At 39.7% G+C, this 23,473-nt stretch overlaps 1 protein-coding gene across 5 annotated transcripts in view; it reads left to right on the top strand.

Moving 5' to 3' along the window:
• Nucleotides 1-23,158, top strand: part of arhgef25b (Rho guanine nucleotide exchange factor (GEF) 25b) — a 28,391-nt gene extending 5,233 nt beyond the window's left edge. For 2 of the 5 annotated variants that reach the window (XM_084928320.1, XM_084928321.1), the window contains 15 exons: nucleotides 9,445-9,767; nucleotides 9,872-9,976; nucleotides 15,617-15,738; nucleotides 16,112-16,178; nucleotides 16,317-16,420; nucleotides 16,629-16,698; nucleotides 17,316-17,405; nucleotides 17,501-17,593; nucleotides 18,254-18,304; nucleotides 18,401-18,478; nucleotides 18,581-18,772; nucleotides 18,846-19,026; nucleotides 19,117-19,322; nucleotides 19,420-19,560; nucleotides 21,184-23,158. In XM_084928320.1, coding sequence (XP_084784446.1) covers nucleotides 9,445-9,767; nucleotides 9,872-9,976; nucleotides 15,617-15,738; nucleotides 16,112-16,178; nucleotides 16,317-16,420; nucleotides 16,629-16,698; nucleotides 17,316-17,405; nucleotides 17,501-17,593; nucleotides 18,254-18,304; nucleotides 18,401-18,478; nucleotides 18,581-18,772; nucleotides 18,846-19,026; nucleotides 19,117-19,322; nucleotides 19,420-19,560; nucleotides 21,184-21,285 — 1,925 coding nt within the window. In that variant the 3' untranslated portion in view covers nucleotides 21,286-23,158. Of the gene's footprint in view, nucleotides 1-9,444; nucleotides 9,768-9,871; nucleotides 9,977-15,616; nucleotides 15,739-16,111; nucleotides 16,179-16,316; nucleotides 16,421-16,628; nucleotides 16,699-17,315; nucleotides 17,406-17,500; nucleotides 17,594-18,253; nucleotides 18,305-18,400; nucleotides 18,773-18,845; nucleotides 19,027-19,116; nucleotides 19,323-19,419; nucleotides 19,561-21,183 lie in introns of all 5 variants that reach the window. The other 3 variants (XM_084928315.1, XM_084928316.1, XM_084928317.1) reach the window with 2 other exon arrangements.
• The last annotated feature ends 315 nt before the right edge of the window (nucleotides 23,159-23,473 follow it).

Raw genomic sequence — 23,473 nt, 5'->3', positions numbered from 1 at the left:
TCAGTTAACAGACTCCTCTATCCAGTAACATGGTAAAAACCTTGCTACGTAGGCTGAGGACTGTGATCCCCTGAAGCTGGAACATACTCTGCAGTACCCTCGCTTAAAAAGCGGGACCACCTCTTCGGTCTGCTAACCATTGGTACTATTTCAGAACTCCATGCAGTATTGCAACAGATACATCGAGATGCTCGAGGATGTCAGGGCATATCTTATCCAGTTTTTCATACTGTGACCATGCGTATGAACAAATGATCAAGGTCTGGCTGTCCTAGTATATTTAGGAAGTCTTTAAAACTACTACCACTATAACTACTACGATTACTACTGCTACTAATAACAGCTGTTTAAATTTTGTCTTAAATATTGTCCGAGTGCACTGTTAGTAAATGACGTCTGCTGGGCCCAGCCTTGCTGTGGTGTGAGGTGTGAGCTCCTGGATCAGGGCCATGTTCTCAGAATACCCCCACTATGTCATTTACTAGTCCATGGCGTGATTTAGGGATGAAGGTGACTTAGTTAGATTTAAGAAAGCATTGTGGTTTGTGTTAAAATATGACCCTTTGCATCATTGGAACATTTGCAACATTAACCTTGCACACTGAACAATAACACGTAAGGGTACTCGATGCATTAAAATTTGATGCCAAGGGGTTCTGACTAAGTCCATATTTCATTATGACATACCTGTGTTGTGTTGGTTGCTGTAGAAATTCCCTTGTTTTCTTGTTGGCAAAAAATAATGAATCACTTCCACAAAAAGCCTTTGACAAACAAACTGCATTTCACTGGATTTCCTTATTTGTTTGATTAAGGTTTAGTTTACTATGGATATGCCCATAGCCATGGCTAGAAAAGATTTTTTCACTTTTGGTTTTGTGTGCCACAAACTTTAAATACTGAAAGCATTATGTTAGTAAAATTTCTCATCTGGTTGTTTCTCATGTTAGATGCATTTTTGAGTGCTGTTCTATGTAGAAAAAATCATTTCCCTAATACTGTGACACTGCCTCATAGCTAATGCGGCTGTAAATACACACATATTAAGACATGCACACACAAAGGCACATGCATAGACACAGAGCCATGTCCCACAACTGCAACCCTTAAATCCTCTGTTGTTCCAGTTGTTTCAGGAAGTGATTACAGGGCAGCTCTCCGCACTGAGCTGTGCTGCTGTGGCAGACCCTGCAAACAGGCATGTAAAATGTGAAAATGAAAGCAGCGTTGCGTTGCCTCGCTTTCTCACCTCCTGGTTTCCTTTGGGATACTCATCTTCTTAGTGATGTGATTCCCCCCCACCCCCCCCAGACATTTCTAAAAATATCTGTTTTCTATTTGTGGATCAGTCATAGATGACACTAAAACACTAACTGCTTTTTAACATCTTTTTGCTCATGCCTTTTATTTATTCAGTATTTCTTTTTTCTTCTTCTCATTTTATAGTGTTTATCTTGTTTGGTATGGAGATTTCTCCTTTGTTTTACAAGACCTCATTCTTCTCCTTCACTCTGTGATCCTACTCATTGATTGCTCATTTCATTTGGCACAATGTCCAAGTGCTATTTATAAAGACAGAGAAACACTTCCAGTTAAAGTATTTTTGGGTAACTTGCTTGGAAATCTACAGTGTTTGGTGTGTCACCAGACATTCTTTCACTGTGGTGCAGAAACTGCCTTGATTAATAGCCAATTAGCCAGTGTGTGTGACATCATCCTTGCCAGCATGTGTAGAAGTAAACCCGATGAGTAACAAGCATGAAAGTGTCTAGTTTCACAGATCACCTCCATATACAGGAGTTTACACACTCACTTAGCCATCTTACACTTTTTTGGGTAATGGTATGTTTCCTGCTGAACTAAATGTCTGATTTTAACCAGATTTACATCACAGCATAAAGTCTGTGAAGGTTCTCAGTCATCCAGGTCATCGTAGTCAAAGGAGCTTGCAAAGAAAAGCGTCTGGACTTCTTTAAGTTACTTGAAGACGTTTCACCTCTCATCCGAGAAGCTTCTTCAGTTCTAAGGTCAAATGGTGGAGAGTCCCAGATATAAACCTAGTGGGAGTATCCCCCCACAGAGGGACAAAAGGACCCCCTGATGATCTTCTAATCGCCTGAGCCAAGGTGTGAAACTGGGTGTGGGTCCCAATCAGCCAGAGTTTCGGGTGTGTTCATTGTGAAACCTGGCCCCACCTTATCATGCGAATTCCTGAGGTCAGATGGCCCAGGATGTGAGTGGGCGTTAAGGCGTCTGGGAAGGGATCTCAAAACTGGATTATAAATGGCAGAGAGTTGGTGTCGTAAACCCCCGCCTCTGTTCAAAGATGGTCGCTCACAGTGGACATAGATGGCTTCTTTCACTCCTCTTTCAAACCATCTGTCCTCTCTGTCCAAAATGTGAACATTGGCATCCTCGAAAGAGTGTCCTTTATCCTTAAGATGCAGATGGACTGCTGAGTCTTGTCCTGTGGAGGTGGCTCTTCTGTGTTGTGCCATGCGCTTGTGAAGTGGCTGTTTGGTCTCTCCAATGTAGAGGTCTGGGCATTCCTCGCTGCACTGTACAGCATACACCACATTGTTAAGTCTGTGTAAGAAAAGAAGACCAGACACCAACGAGGGAGGATAAGAAGGACAGACGCAACAACATTGTCATCCCCTATGTAGCCGGTGTATCAGAAAAACTTAGGAGAGTTTTCTCCAAGCATGACATCCCGGTGCATTTCAGACCCAGCAACACGCTCAGACAAAAACTGGTTCACCCGAAAGACAAAACGCCAAAACACAGACTTAACAATGTGGTGTATGCTGTACAGTGCAGCGAGGAATGCCCAGACCTCTACATTGGAGAGACCAAACAGCCACTTCACAAGCGCATGGCACAACACAGAAGAGCCACCTCCACAGGACAAGACTCAGCAGTCCATCTGCATCTTAAGGATAAAGGACACTCTTTCGAGGATGCCAATGTTCACATTTTGGACAGAGAGGACAGATGGTTTGAAAGAGGAGTGAAAGAAGCCATCTATGTCCACTGTGAGCGACCATCTTTGAACAGAGGCGGGGGTTTACGACACCAACTCTCTGCCATCTATAATCCAGTTTTGAGATCCCTTCCCAGACGCCTTAACGCCCACTTACATCCTGGGCCATCTGACCTCAGGAATTCGCATGATAAGGTGGGGCCAGGTTTCACAATGAACACACCCGAAACTCTGGCTGATTGGGACCCACACCCAGTTTCACACCTTGGCTCAGGCGATTAGAAGATCATCAGGGGGTCCTTTTGTCCCTCTGTGGGGGGATACTCCCACTAGGTTTATATCTGGGACTCTCCACCATTTGACCTTAGAACTGAAGAAGCTTCTCGGATGAGAGGTGAAACGTCTTCAAGTAAACTTAAAGAAGTCCAGACGCTTTTCTTTGCAAGCTCCTTTGATCACAGCATAAAGTTAAACAGGGTTGTACCTGCAGCAAGGGAAGGATTCAGTTTTCTCTAAGACAAAGCAGTTTTATTTATAGTGCATATTTTACACAAACAATGCCCTAAAATCATGGAACAGGAAACACGGTTGTGATATATTTCTACATCAGTGTTTGTTGGGAACCATTAGCTACACGATGCAAACAATAATGTGTGCTTCTGGCATGTGCTCAATGGTCAATGTGATGCTTACTTTTTATCTTTTCACTCTAAACTCTGTCCTTAACCTTACCTACAATGAGGCAAGATGGCGTACGCTGTGAAGGTATTTTAGCACAGCAGCAGCAGGAGAAACTGATCACTGAGTAGCTCGTGTATTTAGCAATAGACGTTAGCAGGAACAGTGTGTGTAAGTAACCAGTATGAGTAAAAGCGGGTTAGTTCAAAGTTATTTTTTATTCTTAGGTAATGCAAGCACTGAGGAGAGCCCATAGTCTGTGTCTTAAATCATCACTTATTGTACTTCATGTGTACAATAAGTTAATATCTTGCTGTAAGACTTTATGCAGGAAGTTGTGTACGTGCTGTTGACACACTGTTTTGTTCCACTGTGGATCTTTCATGGTTTGATATTGTAGTGAACTGCCCACACAGAATTCATTTACACTCATGTAAAATTAATGTAATTCAACATTCAGTTCAATTCAAGTTTATTTTGTAGAAATCCATGAGGTGCTTTTTACTGTAAGGCAAAGACCCTACAGTGTTACCAACAATCAGACCACCCTTTATGAGCAAGTGACAGTGGGAAGGAACATCTCCCTTTTAAAAGACTTCTGGCAGACTCAGGGAGGGGCATCTGTTTGCTGTGATCGGTTGGAGGGGTAACAGGAAAGAGAACAGCAGAGAGAGAGAGAGCAGAGGGAGACAGGACAAAACAAACCTTGTGGGGGAAAAAATGCATGTAGTGACTCGCTGCAGTGGTGTATTAACACATAGGGAGGGAAAAATGGTGAGTGGAGAAGAAGTGCTAAGAGGACCTGCAGCAGTCTGAGCCTATAAGAGCAGGATAACTAAAGGATGGCCTATGGTCACCTGATCCTGTTTCCTGGATGTCTGTTTCCTGAATCCAAACTGGGAGCTTGTTCCACAGGAGAGGGCCCTGATCGCTGAAGGCTCCGGCTCCCATCAACTTTTAGAAACTCTAGGAACCACAAGTAAACCAGCAGTCTGAGAGCAAAGTGATCAGTTTGTATAATATGGTACTATGAGGTCTTTATGATATGCCATTAAATAAACAGGGCTTTAAGTTGCGGCTCATGTCTAAACAGGTGTGTATTTTGTGCACAGGTAGGTCTTGATCAGATCCTGTTTAAATCTATTTTACTGGAATAATTATAACTTCATGCCTACATGATAAGTCCTCTTTGTGGTTAAGGAGTAAAAACACTCATTGACATATAAACAGGCATATTCCTCTCTGTGTGTATTGCACTGGATATATACTTCTGTGGGTGTACACAGAAAACATACACCTTGCTTGATTTGTATTTTTAATGACAGAAGAAGTATAAACTGAGACTGCAGTGATCATCATTTCTTCCATCAGCAGGAAGATAATGTGACGCACAGATGAATAATCAGCTCCCTCACATGACGCTTAATGAGATGAAAACACTGAAATAAATGAAATAAATGAAAGCGCATGTTGGCATCTGATTATTAAGAGAGATATTCTATGAAATTATACAATCAATTTAATTTCCTGGATGGATAATACTTTATGATGTAAACTGTAACTTTAACTGTAATTAAGCGTTCAGTTATGTTGCAAAATGTTTAACATAACTTTTAAAGCATTAGAAAATTAGAATTAGATAATACGTACCGATTGCTGTCACTCACTGTGAGCCAGACATGGTACTAATTCAAAATATTTAAGTGAGTTATTTGAACACTCAGTTGCAAAAGTTATTCAGTTATTCTTTCTGTGCACACATCAAGGAAATGTGGTCAGTGCTGACACTGGTCAGGAGACTAACTATAAAACTAGAGAATGGGAGGACCTGCACTTCTTTAAAGTGGAAAAATATCAAAGTAGCAAGTTAAATGCTCAAAAAAGGTCAAGAGGCCTCCTTTTCCTTGATAACTGACTATGAATGACTCTGGATGTGATTCCAACTGGGGTAAGATTTTCTGACTCACTAGAAGCTTTAGAAATAATCCACAACTACCCAGATGGTCTACTCCAGTTCAGTGAGTCAGTTTCTGCCCTCACATATCAAACTCCATACTGTAGTAAAATATGCTGGCAGAGATCAGTGCACCAGAAAGGATTACTGTTGGAGTGAGTGACCCCTCCTTAATGTTTTGGTCTCATTTACTGTCATCTCCTTCCATCTGGGCATGGATGCAGAGAAAATTATCCTCTTCCAAACTCTAATCTGTCCATGGATCTGTATGTCGTTGAGCATTTATGTTGTGAAACCACCTTAAATCAACAGGGTTGCAGAATATAAAACTATGTATTTAAAATAAAAATCTTATGTCTGTAATGTCTGATGCATTAGCAGCATGCATCCTTGCATGCACTTCCAACACTCCCTTAAGTCCTGATGGTGGTCCAGCTGTTGCTCTGTTGGAAAATGACACCTTACATAACAATTTCAAACAAACATGACCGGCTGAGTTGCTCAGCTCAGTGCTGATCTGGATGTCAAAGAAGCCACTATGAATACCAAGAGTCATTTCAGGGTAAATGTTAGTGTATTTGCAGAAAAACGAGCAGTGATTTGTACATACCTCATTTTAACAGATGTTGGGGTGGTTGACAGCATTCATGAATGACCTAACCTTGATAGTTGTTTTTTTTTTTATTTAAAAAAAAAAAGGAGACCAGATGGCAGTCTCTGCTCGGGGTTGTTTGTAGTGACCCGTTTGAATTTGTTCTGTACTTATTTGGATCACATAGTTGTTGAGATGCTGATAAAGATGCTGCAGTCACTTAACTGATTGAAACATCTGCTTTGAAAATAAAAAAAATTAACTGAAAAAAACCACAATTTTATACTGTGCGTGATTTTGGCTGTAGCACTCACCAGTGATGTGACTCTGCTGTGGTCCAGAGAACTAATATATGCATTCCTTATCCTAACTTGTCATCTTAGTAGTTTCCAGCTGACAGCGGGCAACATGCATGGTACACCCGGACAGGGTCGACATCTGTCACAGTACTGATGAGAAAGGGACACAGAAAAGCATCCAACCCATGAAGGCACAGTGAAAATATGCAAGCGTCAGTCAGATTTGAACCCTGAACTTGCTTGCTTACTGCTGTTCCACAGTTTGTTTGTTTGTTTTTAACATAAAGAGAAGACAGTTAAAAACCTAATCGTTAGTACTGGATAATGTCTTCTAGCTGTTTTACTTCTTGTTCTCACCTTCTAATGCATCTATTTTCTGTGTCCTTCATCCTCTAAATTCATCTTGTTTTGGATTCACCGTTATTTCTTTTACATTTCCAGACTCTTCCATTATTTTTGGTCAGCATGTTCATTTAGAATATAAGCAAGCTGTTGACAAGTTCATCTCTGAACGTGTCAACAATCCCAAACTCTAAACAGACACAAACACCTCCACTCTGTCTAAATCATCCCATTACAGAAATCGGCTTGTGTTATTCACTGCATGAATAAAGCAGCAGACAATTGTTTTAGTATATAATCTTACTTGAATGCAGCCTCCATTAAATGTATTGTTTTGTTTTGTAGGATATCTTCATGCCGGCTGAAAGCATCAGTCGGTATCACTAATCGTGCAAATATCATGAATAGTGCATTTAATATTTGTCTGTTTTTGTACACAGGGAACAGTTTTTTTCCCAGTCTTTTTTAAAATAAAAGGAGTTAAAATGGAACAGGAAAAAAAATCCCACATGATTTAGTATTTTATTGTCAGTATGGTGTCTTGTTTAATGGCTGCATCAGGCAGTTTTGGCAAATGGCTGACCCAGTTTTCCACTGGCTTCTAGAAAGCTTGTTATTATGATTACAGCTTACATAAATGTGCTGACAGGGAAGAGTGGCTTCTGGGAAGAGTCCAAAATGACAAAATGGGGCTCCTGAAAGATTTCATTTTGCTACGATCAGCAAAACAAAGTGAAATATTAAGGTTGCAGCTCTTGATTAAAACCGTGTGGTTCACGATTTGATACCAGTTTCCACAGTGGAGAGACTTAAAGCTGGAAACAAGATCCAGCTGTGGTGTTAAATGGTGTCATTGCTGGTACTGGTCCAGGCTGAGCTGCTGACTGAGAACATTCAGTGCAAACATGATGATCTCAGTTGTGACTATTTTAAAATGCTTTAATTTGTGTTATCAGAAAGGTTTGATCCTATGAACATGATATATATCCGGGGGTCACTAGCTATATTTACCAGAAGAGTTCTGACATAGTTGCACATTTCAGAGGAAAATGCTGTATCCTGCATTTAACTGTGGTAAGCATATTAAACTGATGACGTACTGGCTATCTTGCTTTTACTCTCTAGTGAGCAACTAGCCACTTTTTTTTTGTTTTTTTTAAGAAAATGCTCTACAATGACAAGATAAAACATTAGTTTTCCATAAAAATATTTAACTAACAATAAATAATATAACACGATATATAAACAAGTTCATTTTCTTCATAATGCCAACTTTAACTTTTTATACCTACTTTTTTAACAAAATGATGTGAATACTACTACACTACTACAACCCCAATTCCCCAAATTTGGAAAAAAAAAAAAATGCAATCATTTGTAAATCTCATAAGTGGATATTTTATTCACAATAAAACATTTTTTAGAATTTGATGGAAGCAGCGCATCTTAAAGAAGTTGGGACAGGAGCAACAAAAGGCTGGAAAAGTTAGTGGTCCTCAAACAGCTCACAACAACTGGCAACAGATCAGTTTTGGGACTGGGTGTAAAAAGAGCATCTTAGAGAGGCAGAGTTCCTCGGAAGTAAAGATGGGCAGAGATTCACCAATCTGCAAAAAACTACATCTACAAATTGATGAACAATTTCAAAATAATGCTCCTCAATATAAACTGTGAAGGCTTTGAATAGCTCATCATCTACAGTACGTAATATCATTAAAAGATTCAGAGGGTTTGGAGAAATCTTTGTGTGCAAGAGACAAGGCAGAAAATCAGTATTGGATGTTGTGTATTTTGTTCTTGGGCAGCACTGCTTTAAAAACAGGCATGATTCTGTCATGGAAATCACTGCATGGGCTCAGGAACACTTCCACAAATCACCGTGCCATCCACAAATGCAGATTAAAGCTCTGTGATGCAAAGAAGAAGTCACATGTGAATATGATCCAGGAACATTGCTGGCTTTTCTGGGCCGAAGTTCGCTTAAAATTGCCTGAGGCTACAAGGTGGAAACTGTTCTGTGGTCAGACAAATCAAAATTTGAAATTCTGCTTGGAAAACATGAAACAGAAGAGAGCAAGACCATGAAAAGCTTCTGATAGTATCCATGGTTTGGCAGCTTACTTTTATTTGACATTTTACACAGTGCTCCAATTGTTTTTTGGTGCTGGGTTTGTATTTCCTTTAATGCATAACAAAATAAATCAAATTATCTAGTGTTGAGTAAAAGAATGTTAAAATAGGAGAGATCTTTTTAAAAAAAATATTATTATTTTACAAAAGTATTGCTTTAACTACATTTTCCTGTGAATTTGCACAACAAATGCACGCAAGTCAACTTTTACTATAACATTTCCAGTTGAATTTATTTAGTCTTTCCTTGTGAGAACAGACCAGCTCTGGTATTTAAAATGATTTAGTGCCCGTAGGTACAGTAGCTGCAGCTACTGAAGTTACAGTGTGGGCTAAAGACAGGAAATTGAACATTTTTGTGCAGAATTCTGTCTGCAACATTTGACCTATGAGGATATACCCTGCAATTAGCTCCTGGACTTTATTCATGTTCTCTTCCCCCCCTTCTTTCTTGCTCCTTTTGCAGCAGAGTCGTACTCTGTGGCAGGCAGTGATGGCAGTATCACTCCCTCAGTGGGCTCTGTGCCTCACCAGGCCTCAGGCTGCTCCAGTCCCTGCTCGCACTCCTCGTCTGGAGGCTCACGGCACCCTGTCACCACTCTGAAGAAATGGCTTACCAATCCCGTCCGCAAGCTGAGCTCTGATGCCAGAAGTGGAGCGGGAAAAGGCGAGAAGCAGATGTTTGGGTCAGATGGGAGGCAACCAATGTTGATCCTTTCCCACACTGAAACTCAACAAAGGCCTATGGAAGTGCACAATAACTACACCATCCTCACCTCTGGAGACACAGTTAGTATTTAAGACAGACATATAAACTCATTTACGGTACTGAGATATGCTATATTAGTATAATGATATATTTATTCCTAATTACAGTTTATTTTTGTTGCCAGGAGTGGAAAGATGGCCTGTTGAATCCAGCAGCTCATTCTCCTTTACATCCAGCTTCTCCGAGCTACTTATCGGACCTCCTCCAAGGCAGAGACGCACAGAGTCTAGTAATGATGTTACGCCTAACCTGTCTTACCTTTACACACCCATAAATGCAACTGATTCAAAGCCTCTTTCTATCTCAGCAGTTAAACACCATAAATAGGTCTCATAGAAGTCATAAAAGTAACTCTGCTAGAAGCACACATTTAAAATTCATCGATATCAGACACAGGCAGTAAATGTTTCTTTTGCATGCTGTGAATACAACCTGGTACATTGATGCACATGAAGAAAAAAAATAACTAACAATTTTGTTGTGTATTTGTGCAATAAATACTTGAAAGGGTAGTTATGATGGTTCTCAGAAGAAGCAAGACCCAAACATAGGACACACAAGACACAGGGAAAACTCAAAATCCAAGAAAACAAATCCTGAAATGGGCAGAAAAAAGGAAAAAATCCCAGAAGTGATACACTGAGAAATCTAGGAACAAACATGCGCACAAAAGCTTGACTATTATCCAGACAAGTCAGTCTGGTAAGTGAGACATGGACAGCTGATGGCATATATTCTCAGGGGACTGACTGACTAATTGAATGCAGGTTGTCCAGAAAAAAACAGAACAAAGGTTGGAAGTACAACTGAGAGGTCGTAACCAAGGATAACAAAATAAAACAGGAAATAACTCACACAGTAAGCACAGCAGGAATGCCAAAACATGACAATACTAATTCATTTATTATTCCATGAGTTATCAGCCCATCATTGTCATCTAAATGATCTATGTCACTTGTGGGCAGTTAAGGACTGAACATTGATCCACAACAGAACACATTAAATGACTACATTAGAGGTTTAATTGAATTCACCCACAAACATACATGTGTGCATGAAGAGCTTTGTATTCCAACCCATATTTGGTGATTTAAAAATCGGAAGTATCAGTCAATATTTTTGAATCTTTCATACATAAAAAACAATGAGCTCATTTCTTTAACATGGTGGCTCTATATTGTAGTGGTTTATGTATTTGCAGAACAAGCAAAAGACCCCGGAAGTAGACATAAACTCTTATATTCCTTGGGGATTGCAACAGGAAAGGTATCTGGTGTAAAATATATATACATATTTACATTTTTGTTGTTAACGAGTCCTTACTAAAATAATGTGACAATGCAATTTAAAAAATAGTCTTGTTTAATTGTCACAACAAGTTTGAATTACTCATTTACAGTCTACTTGACTCCAGATTTGCTTTTTTTGTCGTGTTCAAAATACGTGTTGCAAACAGGGAGGTTCCAGAGCGCCCTCTCCCGGACAAACTATGCAACATCAACACTCATAATATGGTTGACGGGTGTTTCTGTAGTCTCTTGTTTACTTTTTAAATTGTCAAGTACTTGCCGTTTTAAATGCCAGTACAGATATTGTATATTGGCAAACAGCTAATATTATCTGATAACATTGTCCCTGCACTAATCGTAAGGGCTCTTAGGTTATTGCTGTGAGAAATCTTCTGCTGTTGCTAGCCATCCATTTTCACTCTGGCTCTCACTGTAACTTATAGATAATATTTTATAGTGTAATCTTCACATGGTTTATCCAAAGCACACTCTCTGTTGCCGCTAATTATATTCACAGTATTCACTCACTATTTCTTAAGGGATTCGCTAACTTAGCTTGTAGCCAACTTGGTAGCTGCATGGCCCTCTTGCACCTTCCTGTTCTGTGTGTCAGATGTTTAGTTACTCCTCGGTGTCCTTTAGTAATAATGATACTTGTAATAAATGTAGCCTCTTTGCAGTTTTTTTGCAGGTAGCTTAGCCCCGTTAGCTCTCAGAAGATGCTGTAGATATTACGGGTACTGCACTGCAGTTGTTTGTATCATATCTATCTAACAGACTCCAATTTGTTCATGTAAATGGAGAGTCCTCTTCATACACTGATGTTAATTACGGAGTTCCACAGGGTTCAATGCTAGGACCAGTTCTGTTTACATTATACATGCTTCCCTTAGGCAATATCATCAGAAGGCATAGCATACATTTTCACTGCTACGCAGATGACACCCAATTTTATCTGTCCGTTAAGCCAGATAACACACACCAATTAGTTAAACTGCAGAAATGTCTTAAAGACATAAAGACCTGGATGGCCTCAAATTTTCTGCTTCTAAATTCAGATAAAACTGAGGTTATTGTACTCGGCCCTGAAAATCCTAGAAATGCTGTTTCTACCCAGATACTTACTCAGGATGGCATTACCCTGGCCTCCAGCAACATTGTGGGGAATCTTGGAATCATTTCTGACCAGGATATCTCCTTCAGACTGTAGGTTTACTTGTGGCTCCTAAATAATTTAAAAGCAGAATGGGAGGCAGAGCCTTCAGTTTTCGGGCCTCTCTTCTGTGGAACCAGCTTCCAGTTTGGATTCAGGAGATAGACACACTCTCTACTTTTAAGATTAGGCTTAAAATTTTCCTTTTTAATAAAGTATATAGTTAGGGCTGGATCCGGTGACCCTGAATCCTTCCTTAGTTATGCTGCAATAGGTCTAGGCTGCTGGGGGATTCCCATGATGCATTGAGTCTTCTTCAGTCACCTTTTTCACTCACTATGTTTTTACACCTCTCTTCATCTATTTTTTTTTTGTTATTATTAATCTCTTGCTCTTTTCCACAGCATGTCTTTGTCCTGTCATCATTTACTCACGCCAACCAGTTGCATCGGATGGCTGCCCCTTTCTCAGCCTGGTTCTGCCGGAGGTTTCTTCCTGTTAAAAGGGAGTTTTTCCTTCCCACTGTCGCCAAAGTGCTTGCTCATAGGGGGTCATATGATTGTTGGGGTTTTCACTTTCTTTGTATTACTGTAAGGTGTTTACCTTACAATATGCAACGCCTTGAAGCAACTGTTGTTGTGATTTGGCACTATATAAAAGTTGAATTGAAATTCAATTAAAAGCTGGAATACACCCTTGACATGCCACTAGTCTGTAGTGGGGGGCTAGACATAGCTCTATAGAGTATCATTCAGATTTATCTTATGTTAGCTCCCTGATTAAAATGTAAATTCTTAAAGTAATGGTTCTCCTCTGTTAGAGACTCCGCATGTGCCTCTCTTTCCTGCTCTCAGGCTGTGTGTCAGACTGTTGAGAAAGCCTAACAGAAAACAGCTTTTAGCCAGAATATGAGAACTGAACAACAGGAGTACACCTGCCAAGTGTTAGGAAGATCAGATGAAAGATTCTTGAGAAACACACACTCATATGCACACTCCAAAAGCCCTTCGTTTATTATACATTTTTTTTCCTCTGTGTATGTTACTAATTCAAGTATTTTGACTCTCTGACTGCAATTTGACAATCAAAAGAAAAAAAAACAAGCAAACAAAAAAAAAAAAACTACCTAGATTAAGCATCAACAGACCTGTAACATAGCTGGGTATAAAAATAGCATCTTAAAGACGCAGTGGGTCACCAATTTACAAAAAAGTGTGGAACAATTTCAGAATAATGTTCCTCAATGTAAAATTGTAAAGACTTATTGTAAAGAGATGAAATATGTCATCGTCTACAGTCCATAATATCATCAAAGGGTCACGGGACAAATCAGTATTGTGTGTACTATATGAAAGATAGGCATGATTCTGTCATGGAAATTACTGCATGGGTCAGGAACACTTCCAGAAAACATTGTCTGTGAACACAATCTGCCTTGCCATGGATGGATTCAGTTTAAAGCTCTATCATGCAAAATCAAATCAATAGAAACTCCACTGCCTCTTCTGGGCCATAAAAAAACATTTTATTAGACAGATTTTAAGGCAAATGTTTGATTTGTGAATTAAACAATTAATTGGGCAATTTGTTGGTTAAGAATATATTTTAAAAACACAAAAAACAGTAAAGTCCTCTGCACTTTCCCACAGATTTTCCATGGAGTGTCTCTTGTTATTAAATCTTCTGATAATGTAATGCAGAGCTTGTAGCAGATAATGAATAACTTAAAGCATAATTACACTTACACTGCACATGTCTCCATCTACATCCTGCCCATATAAAAGCACTCCTATTCATATACACCACCTGACCTTTGTGCATTATGACTCAATTTTGCTGCATTTTTCATGTGCATGCTCACACACAAATAAATATATAAAAGCACCGACAATATTTCTCAGAAAACCCTACACTGTACTGAGTAATCTTTGAGAGGGAGTGGAGTAGATTGAATCCTGTGGGCTTTCGTTGATCGCATCTGGAAGTAATTAAGTAAAGTAAACAGCCTTTAACAGGGTTAGGGTGCCAAAAGTATGCATGCCAAAATTAGAAGAAGAGCCTCAAAGGCAAGGTGAGAAACAGGTCTGTGGATGTTGGACACTTCTCCAAAGATGACAGAGTAAAGTTTTGTAAGCTTTGCAAAGGTGATAAGAGGAATTTTTAAATGATTAAAATAATCCTTTAACTCATAAAGCACATTGTTTTTCTTAATAAATGATTGCTCTCACTTTTAGCCTTTTTTAACTCATGGCCCTGCAGAAAAATGTCATTGCTTAGATACCTGTAGCTTCATATTTATTTTCAGTTATTAACTGTTTACTCTGCTGCTGCCTGGGTTACTATAAACAGTCTTACTGTCCCTTTAAAAGATTAGTTTAATAGTTTGGAAAATATATTGGATACATGGTTTGTATGGTCAGTATAACAAACATCCAAAAGGCAGTTAGCCTGGCGCAGAGACTAGTAACAACCATTAATCACCAGCATGTATGAGCAGCTCCATAAATTTGTTTGCACGCAAAAAGTCTGGACACTGTCAGGTGAATCGGGCCAGGATACTATGGAAAGTTGGGATGTTGTGTAATACATTGTCTAAAGTAGTAGCGCTTTGTACATGTGCTACTTGTACTTGCTGCTTTTTCTTTCAGTAATTTGAATAAATTAGAAAATGAAACTGTTTGCTGGAGAAGCCGCTGAGCTGCTCCCTGATCTCAGAGCATCACCAGTTATCTGACAGCACAACAGCAAGTCATTGCAGAACAGAGCATCCCTACAAACCAGTTGAGCTCCACACATTTGAATCATTCTCCAAATATAAAATGTACATTTGATCTACTTGACAACATGTTCTGATTCTGTAATAGGCTCTTGTTCACCGAGGCAAAAGATAAAAATTAGGATTCCAGTTAAATTCACATTAGATTACAGTGCTTTTAGGTGAAGAGTGATGTTTGTTGCTTAACAGCTTTCTGTGCATTTTTCAGTTAGCAGGCTCTCAGTTACAGTATATGACTTGACAAACTGCTCATTATTAACCTTGCTGTCTGCCCAACACTCTCCTCAGCAGCACAGAAAATGTGCTTATTATTCTCAGGTTACTCAAAATTGCCCCACTGATGTGTTTCCTGCGGCGATTACTGACTGGATGTGCCGTGCATGAAGCCTAATGATTTTAGTGTGTGTGAATGGATTGCTCCACAGCACTGTGTTGCAGTGGGGGAAGAAGTAACAGAATTTTTAACTAGCATGCAGATTAAAATACTGCTGTATCTACAATACTACTTGAATAAAAGTACCTAGAGTTACTTTTCTACTCTTTATTTCACAGTCATCCAGAGCACTTTAACCAACTGACCTCTCTGATTGAATGTAATACTGTATGTTACAGAAATGCCAAAAGATGTAATGTTTTCCTTTTGTGTTTTAGAGTCAAAGCATCAACACTCTGCAACGGGAGGACAGCTGTACTGTAACCGATGACTCAACCAGCCAGTGTTCTGGTACAGTGGACAGTGAAGAAGAGAGAAACATTGCTTTAGAGAAGAGCATGTAAGTCTAAAGCATTATACCAATGACTGTAACTTCTTTAACTTCTTTATCCCCTCAGGTCTGCTGAGGTCCATGGACCAGCTGCTCCTGTCGGTCCCAAAAACCCCTCTGAAAACCACGGGCAATCGTCCAATTTCAATTATTTCCCCCAAATTGTGGAATGATCCCCCTGCTCTTTTATCATTTTTCCCTTTTATAGATAAAGGCTATGTGTTTGCCCTTGTTTCATGCCTTTATGCTGAGAGAACTGTGACTAACTGTGATTGATATTTCGCACAGAGCCCTGAGATCATCATCAAGCATCTCGTTGAACTCTCAAAACTTGCAAATGCTTCTAATACAGTAGTCCTGTTTTTTAATGTTTGTCTTTCAGATACGTGCTAACAGAGCTGATAGAGACAGAAAGGCTATATGTTGAAGATCTTGGACTTATAGTGCAGGTATGCCTCACCTCAAATGATCTACTTATTAGTATTTATATAAGAAACACCTGACATTCCTTCATTTGTACCAAAAGCAAAGGAGTTTATTTCCCGTATAGAAATAAGCAACTTAGATACATATTTGTGTTTATACAGGGTTACATGGCCACCATGGGTAATCAGGGCGTTCCTGAGGACTTGAGAGGAAAGGACAGGATTGTGTTTGGAAATATCCACCAGATCTATGACTGGCATAAGGAGTGAGTCAGAATGTCTCACCCCTGAGTTCCTCTGAATATGAACATCTCTTATGTTTAACAAGTTTTCCCCCCAAACTTCTCATGTTTCATAACTGTTGAGCATGTGTCATACCCCCTGCTGCTGTTTGTTTCCTGCCTCTGAGTACGTGTGTGTGTGTTTGGCTGGTTGGCTGCTTTTGCCTGACCTTCTGTGCTTCGTGTCACACAGTTATTTCCTGGGAGAGCTGGAGAAATGTGTGGGTGATCCAGACAGCCTGGCCCGGCTCTTCATCAAACATGTGAGCCTAAAGATCAGTGAGAGACTAGTGTCCTTTTTTTTTTCTCAGTCTGAACATTTGGCTGAACATTTAGTCATCACAGTCCCCAGTGATGTAATGCCTCAGCCTGCTGCTGTGCAGATGTGTTTTCTTTTTGTAGATCAGCTGACTGCATGTGCAGCTGGTAAATAACAGGCAGCAATCAGTGTCGAAGACGCATCCACTGAGACCCTGCTGTTTGTAAAAAGGAGCTGAATCTACACCTCTCTGAGCTCTATTAAATTTTTTTGTTGTTTTTACTCTAAACTTCAGAAGATTTGATGATCATCATTGCAAACGGCAACATAAAACACAAAGAAAGCAACTTTTATTTTGTGTTTTGATGTAAAACATCAAAATGTGGAGAAACTGGAAGGGTGTGGAAAACGATTATTGGCACTTTACAGTCGAGCGATCCGTATTGAATATAAACAGAATAAACTCATAATTTTGATTTGATTTTCGGGCCAAACATCTTTATTTCTTTAAGTTACTGCAGCATGTCTAATTCAGCTTTGGACACTAAGGTGTAATTCTTACCCTGCTCATTGCTCCACACTTATTTGTAATAATTTCCATTATCCCTCTTCCACTTCCAGGAGCGGCGTCTTCACATGTATGTGGTTTACTGTCAGAACAAACCCAAGTCCGAGCACATTGTCTCTGAATACATCGAGACATACTTTGAGGTGACAGCCCAACGGTCTCTGTCCCCAGAGATGACTTTTTCAGCTTAAAAAACCCCTTGTTTTTCACATTTCTTTCCATTTTTGTCTTCTGACAGGATCTCAGACAACAGCTGGGTCACAGGCTGCAGCTCAATGACCTGCTTATCAAACCTGTTCAGAGGATCATGAAGTATCAGCTACTGCTGAAGGTGTGCTACTTAAAAAGATGACCCATTCACTTGCATGGCACCTGCTACATGTTAACATTAAAATAATCTGTCATTCGTTTGATTCAGGAAACATCAAAATGATCAAAATATTAAATAGTAAATGGGTTAATTTACTTAAATTAAAACATTCACAACTGAAAATTGTGAGTAGGCACTCAGCAACCTTGCATACAACTAGCGGGTAACCAGTTGAGGCAAGTTCTCTATTGCAGAAAGATGTCTTGCGAACGAGTTGTACTCAGGCTCATGCTGATTGCAACTTATTGAAAATCCATTTGCTTTTATAAATTAGAGGGCAGCTATTTAAAAACCTTCTCCAATCTGTCTGAGAGTGGTTGCAGAGGGAGATTAAGATTATTTTGAGACAGTTTCCTTCAATCCAGGTGACCTGTGCAAAGTGAATGCAAAAGGTTCGGCAACTGGTTGCAAACAGCTGTCACCCAGTTTTTTGCAACCGGTTGCCAAATGTGAAAAATTCAATTCAGCCACTGATTTTGATCCTAGTCACAAGGAGGTTTTGATTATACTGAACCATTATAAGTCCTTATTTCCTTACTTTATGTTACATTTTTCTATTCAAGTTGTTTCAGTTTATTTTATGAAAATTAAAATAAATCTCTTATTGACTGGCACCTTCAGGACTTCTTGAAGTATTACAGCAAAGCTGGGAAGGATGTGGAGGAGCTGCAGGTACGAGCTCATTATGAAATGGAAACTCCAATAAAATGCTTTATCATTTCAATCGCACACTAAAATTATGTTTTCACTGCTATCCATCTGACTCAGAGAGCAGTGGAGGTTATGTGTTTTGTGCCAAAACGATGTAATGATATGATGAATGTGGGAAGGCTCCAAGGTTTTGAGGTAAGATCCCAGCCGTTTTTTAATGTGTTCTTAAAAAATAAGACGCATATCCGGGATGACTTGTGTTCTTTGACAATGGTATATGATATATGCACTGCTCAGGGGAAAATCACGGCTCAGGGGAAGCTGCTCCAGCAGGATACCTTCTCCGTCAGCGAGCAGGAAAGTGGCTTCCTGTCCAAAGCGAGGGAGAGGCGGGTCTTCCTGTTTGAGCAGCTGGTCATCTTCAGTGAGCCAATTGATAAGAAAAAGGGTTTCCCTTTGCCGGGGTACACCTTTAAAAACAGCATCAAGGTGAGATTATATTTGAGTGCTGAGTGTTGAGTGCTTTTGTTAATGTTCAAAATGAGCATGTTGTGTTTTGCAGGTAAGCTGCCTTGGTGTGGAGGAGCACTCTGAAGAAGATCCATGCTGTCTGGTCCTGACTTCCCGAGGCACTGACGGCAGTGTGACGCGCTTCATCATGCAGGCATCATCTCCGGATATACAGCAGGCTTGGCACAGTGATGTGGTCCAGATATTAGAGACTCAGAGGAACTTCCTTAATGGTACCGGAGCTCAGTCTTTCTTCTATACGACTGTTGATTTAAAAGTTTGGTCTGTCTGAATAATGCAACATATCTTCCTGTCTGCTGCAGCTCTTCAATCTCCGATAGAATACCAACGGAGGGAAAGTAAGTCAAACAGCCTGGGCAGGAACACAAAGTCTCCGTCTACACCAGCATCTGGCCTGTGGCCTCACTCCTCAGCATCAGTGGACAGGCGTCAGCAGCCCTGCTTGCTGTCTTATAACACCTCCTTGCCCTCTATGCATTCATCCCAGCACAGCCCGGCCTCGCAAACGGTGTGTGTGAAACAGCAGTGCTCACCATCATATTTATGCACAAACATGCATCTGTATGTTTCTCACAATTTAACTTTGACTTCTTTGTCTCTTTAAGGTGTCTAACCCTTGCGTGGTAACACTTCGTGCAGCTCACCCCTCACTTTCCTCCCCCATGCAGCTCAGTCTGTGCTCAGAGGTGAGACGTGACTGTGGCACATCCAATGGCCTGGCTCCCTGCAGCTATCACAGCCTGCAGGTAAATTATACACAAAGCTGACTGACCTCAGTTATTTAACAGATGAGGCATCTGCCATGCTGATGATTTATTCTCCCTGAAAGAAAATATGGTAAAAGTTGTTTACGGTCTATAGTTATGCACTGGTGTCATCAGTGAACATTTAAAGTGTCTATTTGAACCCAAACTAGGTAGAAATTCACATTTAACGATTACATTTGCAGGCAGCCAATTGAGTCGGGTCCCTTTGAACAGTGGTCATTGGTCAAAGACTCATTCAGACTGATGGCAAAATGTCACAAGTCTGTCTGCATTTATAAATTAGCAGTTTTTTGCAAAATTTCAACAATATCTCTAAGACTGATTGCAGTCAGTCCAAGTCAGACTGCAACTGTTTGCAGAAAGATTGCCTCCAATCAGGTCGTCTGGACAATTGCCCTGTCATCAAAGGGATCATGAATGTGCACAACCATCAAGCTCTGGACAGCCATTTAGTCAACACTAGTTGCAGTTGGTTGCAGAATGTGATATAATTCAATGCAGTCAGCATTTCTAAATAAAATAAAGTGATGTAGATCAGCTCTGTGGAGCTGGTCTGTGTGCGTGGACTGAGGCTGTTTGTTGTGGCGATCATTGATGGTGATGGGAAATGACTCTCTGTATGCCTTTGTGAAAATATCCTGTTGTTGTTACTGCATGGATTTACAAACCTGGTTGACCTAACCTGCAGCCAGTTTATGGAAAACCCGTTGACCTGCTCTTTTATCTCATTCATTCAGACTTCCACCAAGAGGAGGAAGCAGTTTGATCACAATACTTATTAGACGTGCTGATCTGGCCTGATTCCACAAAGTTGTTCTTGTCCTCTTGGCTTGCTCTTTGTGTTTTGGATCAGCTGTGTTTCTATTGTGCTTTAAATGCACAAGAAAAGAAAAGAAAAGTTTCCTATCTACCTTTTCACACAGCCTTTGTCACACATGTCATGCATGATTCCTGACTACGTGCCATTTTTATGTAGCAGCTTCTTAATTACATTTATGTAAAGAAAGTCACTGAGTACCGGTTCATTTTTCATTACAGATGAAGTAATTGCACGTAACGTTTGCAGCCCTATTCTCCTAGATCCAGGCTAAAAAAGTAGAGGTGACAGGGCCTTCATAATTGGTGCAACAACTGACCTTTTCACATATGATTTACCTAATGACTAAAAACCCCTATTTATTCTTGCTTGCTTTGAGTTCTACTTGAGCAGGGTTTCCTGGCTTTTTATTATGCAAGCATAGCCTTATTTACTTCTAGTATTACTTTAATTGATTAAAGTTTCTATTTTTAAAATGTATGTTTATAGTTTTTGTTGTGCATACTGTATTAAATAATTTAACAATTTTTGTTTAAATTACCTCAAATTTACCTCAAGTGGTGAAAACAAATCACTTTATTCTGCATATGCTAATATTACAGCCTTAACAGCACAATTCTTTTATCTCCGTGTTATTTTTAAAGTTTGCCTTTTCAGTCTTATTTTGCAAATGTACTGAATTACACTGATGCCAGAATCAATCACCTGATTAACAGGAAGCCTTTGAAATCTGCAGTGTGTCTTTGCTTCAAATGCCAGTGTAAAAATTGCCTATTTCCTCTCAGGGTGTGCCCGCCAGTTTCCAGACAATCACATTTAAGGACGCTGGGACTTATTCAGCGCATCAACTAAATAACTTGGATCAGCTCAAGGAGAGCGAGCAATAATGCGCTGCAGTGTCACATGAACTCAGTTTACCCTTCTGGAGCTGGAGTACCTCGACTAGGTCTGACTGCCAGGACACTTTGTTCCACTCATGTACACAAACTGTCCGAGTCTACGTGTCTCTGTTTTCACATATTGTCTCATATTTCCTTTAGGCTTATAATGTGGGGACTATTCTAGTGAAGTTACGTTGGTGTGACTGTATTCATTTGAGTGCATCTGCATATACATTACCAATCAGCTATAACATTAAAAACAAGATGAACCGAACAATTCCGATCATCTCTTGCGATGCAAAAATCTGCTGCGAAGCCTTAGGTGCTGCCATTCATCTGGATGTTACGCTGATATTCAGGGACCATCTAAATAATGTTTCTTCCACCTTATTAGCGAAGGCACTCCTTGAGGGCAGCAGCCTCTTCCAGCTGGACAGTGCACAATACGCACTGCAAAAACTGGACGTAAAGCCAGATTTGTTGACTTGGCCTCCAAACTTTACCCATTCTGACTGAGGATCTGCACGAAGGCATGAGAAAGCCCCGTCCACAGACAACACGTCCATTCCACAGAACATAAAGTTTGCCACAGACTCAGTGAACCTGCATCCATGCCTCCAAAGCTGGGATGCCAAATTCATTTTACCATTGAGGGGGCACATACAGCCCACTTTGATTTCAAGTTGGTTAGGTTTATCTACACATTTAATGCCTGTGACATCTTAATATAAGAAAAAAAGTGCAATTTCAAAATTTTGTCTCAGTTTTTCTGCTTGATTAAAAAAAATGTTGCCATAAGACATAAACTAATTTTATCAGGATGACTTTGGGGTTAAATTGTAAGAAATAAATGTGTAAAATTACAGAAAAAGTTCTGGTATCTCATTTCCTTGACTGTTCTGTAATTATAAAACAGAACATTGTTGTTAATTCACATTTTTTTTAAATTATTTTATTATTATTGTTTTTAATGTGGACCCATTATAAAACAAACAAACAAGAAATGTTTTAAGAGTAGATATTTAAGAGTAAACAAAAATGGAGGCAAACAAAAATTATGTTTCTTTCTAATTGTTAATACTTTAGTGTAGCATGAATGCCCAGGAGGGCGGTCCTTACCAGCAGAAAAAGCTGTTAAATATACCAAAATAGAGTTAAAAGTCGAGACTACGCCCTCTTTCACATTTTCCAGTAGACCAGATTGGTGTCTGTGTCAGGAAGATTCTGGCCCCCAGGCCTTATGTTTGACACCCTTTCTCCAAAGAGGTCTTTTCACTAAGCAGGTTATTTTAATGTTTTGGCTGATTGGTGTAAATGCAGGCATATATATATATATATATATGTACATGAAGTGTATATATCTGTGTCACCACAGAGACTGTGCTTCACGGTGTTTATGTATTAATTTCTTCCTGTTTCCTTTGAAAATTCTTTGATGGATCTTTGTATAATGCGTAATATTTTCACAGGAGACCAATTCCACTTTATTCCCACAGAGAACTGAGATCTTAAATCCCTCCTCAAATAACTGTATCCATGAAATTGCCAAGTGACTGTAAATCCCAGTTATAGTCCAGGATCTCAATCCACACGAGTTATGTGTAGCCCTGCAGTCCCTGGAGATTAGCGAATAGCTGTGCTTTCTGTCTGGTGGCCTGTTTTAACCCTGCCATTGTCAGTCTTATCTGAACTAAACATATTTGTGGACTTACACAAAGCACGTGTCATAACCAAGCAGAGAGAGGAAAAAGGGAACACAGATAAAACCGAGGTGCTCATTTGTCATTGTCGTCTTGAATGTAAATAATTTTGTGTTGGATCATATCGGTGAATCTCGTGCTGTCCTGATACACTCGTGGAATTAAAGAAGTTGTTCAGATATTTGTTATCATCATTTTTAGTTTTTCACTTCATGTGTCTCTTTTAGCGTCTCCTGACTGTTGTGTGTCTCTTGTTATTTGGTCCCATTGAGTAACTTGTTCTCGATATTTGCTTTGGCCCTTGTGCCTATGAGGTCTCGAGGCTGATAGGTCAGTTCATTTATCCTTCCATGTTTCCCGTCTATTTTAAATATAAATGACCCATTAAAGCATAGTTGCTGGGAAATATGAATTATTTCCATCTTAAACCAACAGTCTGCAATCGATCAGTCAGAGTGTAAGTCAGCAGCTATTTCCTGTCATTTATTGTCTTT

Source organism: Perissodus microlepis, chromosome 5 (genome assembly GCF_051167445.1).
Source record: "Perissodus microlepis isolate ML-2025 ecotype Zambia chromosome 5, ASM5116744v1, whole genome shotgun sequence".
NCBI lineage: Eukaryota > Metazoa > Chordata > Actinopteri > Cichliformes > Cichlidae > Perissodus > Perissodus microlepis.
This window is presented reverse-complemented; position numbering and strand designations above follow the sequence as displayed.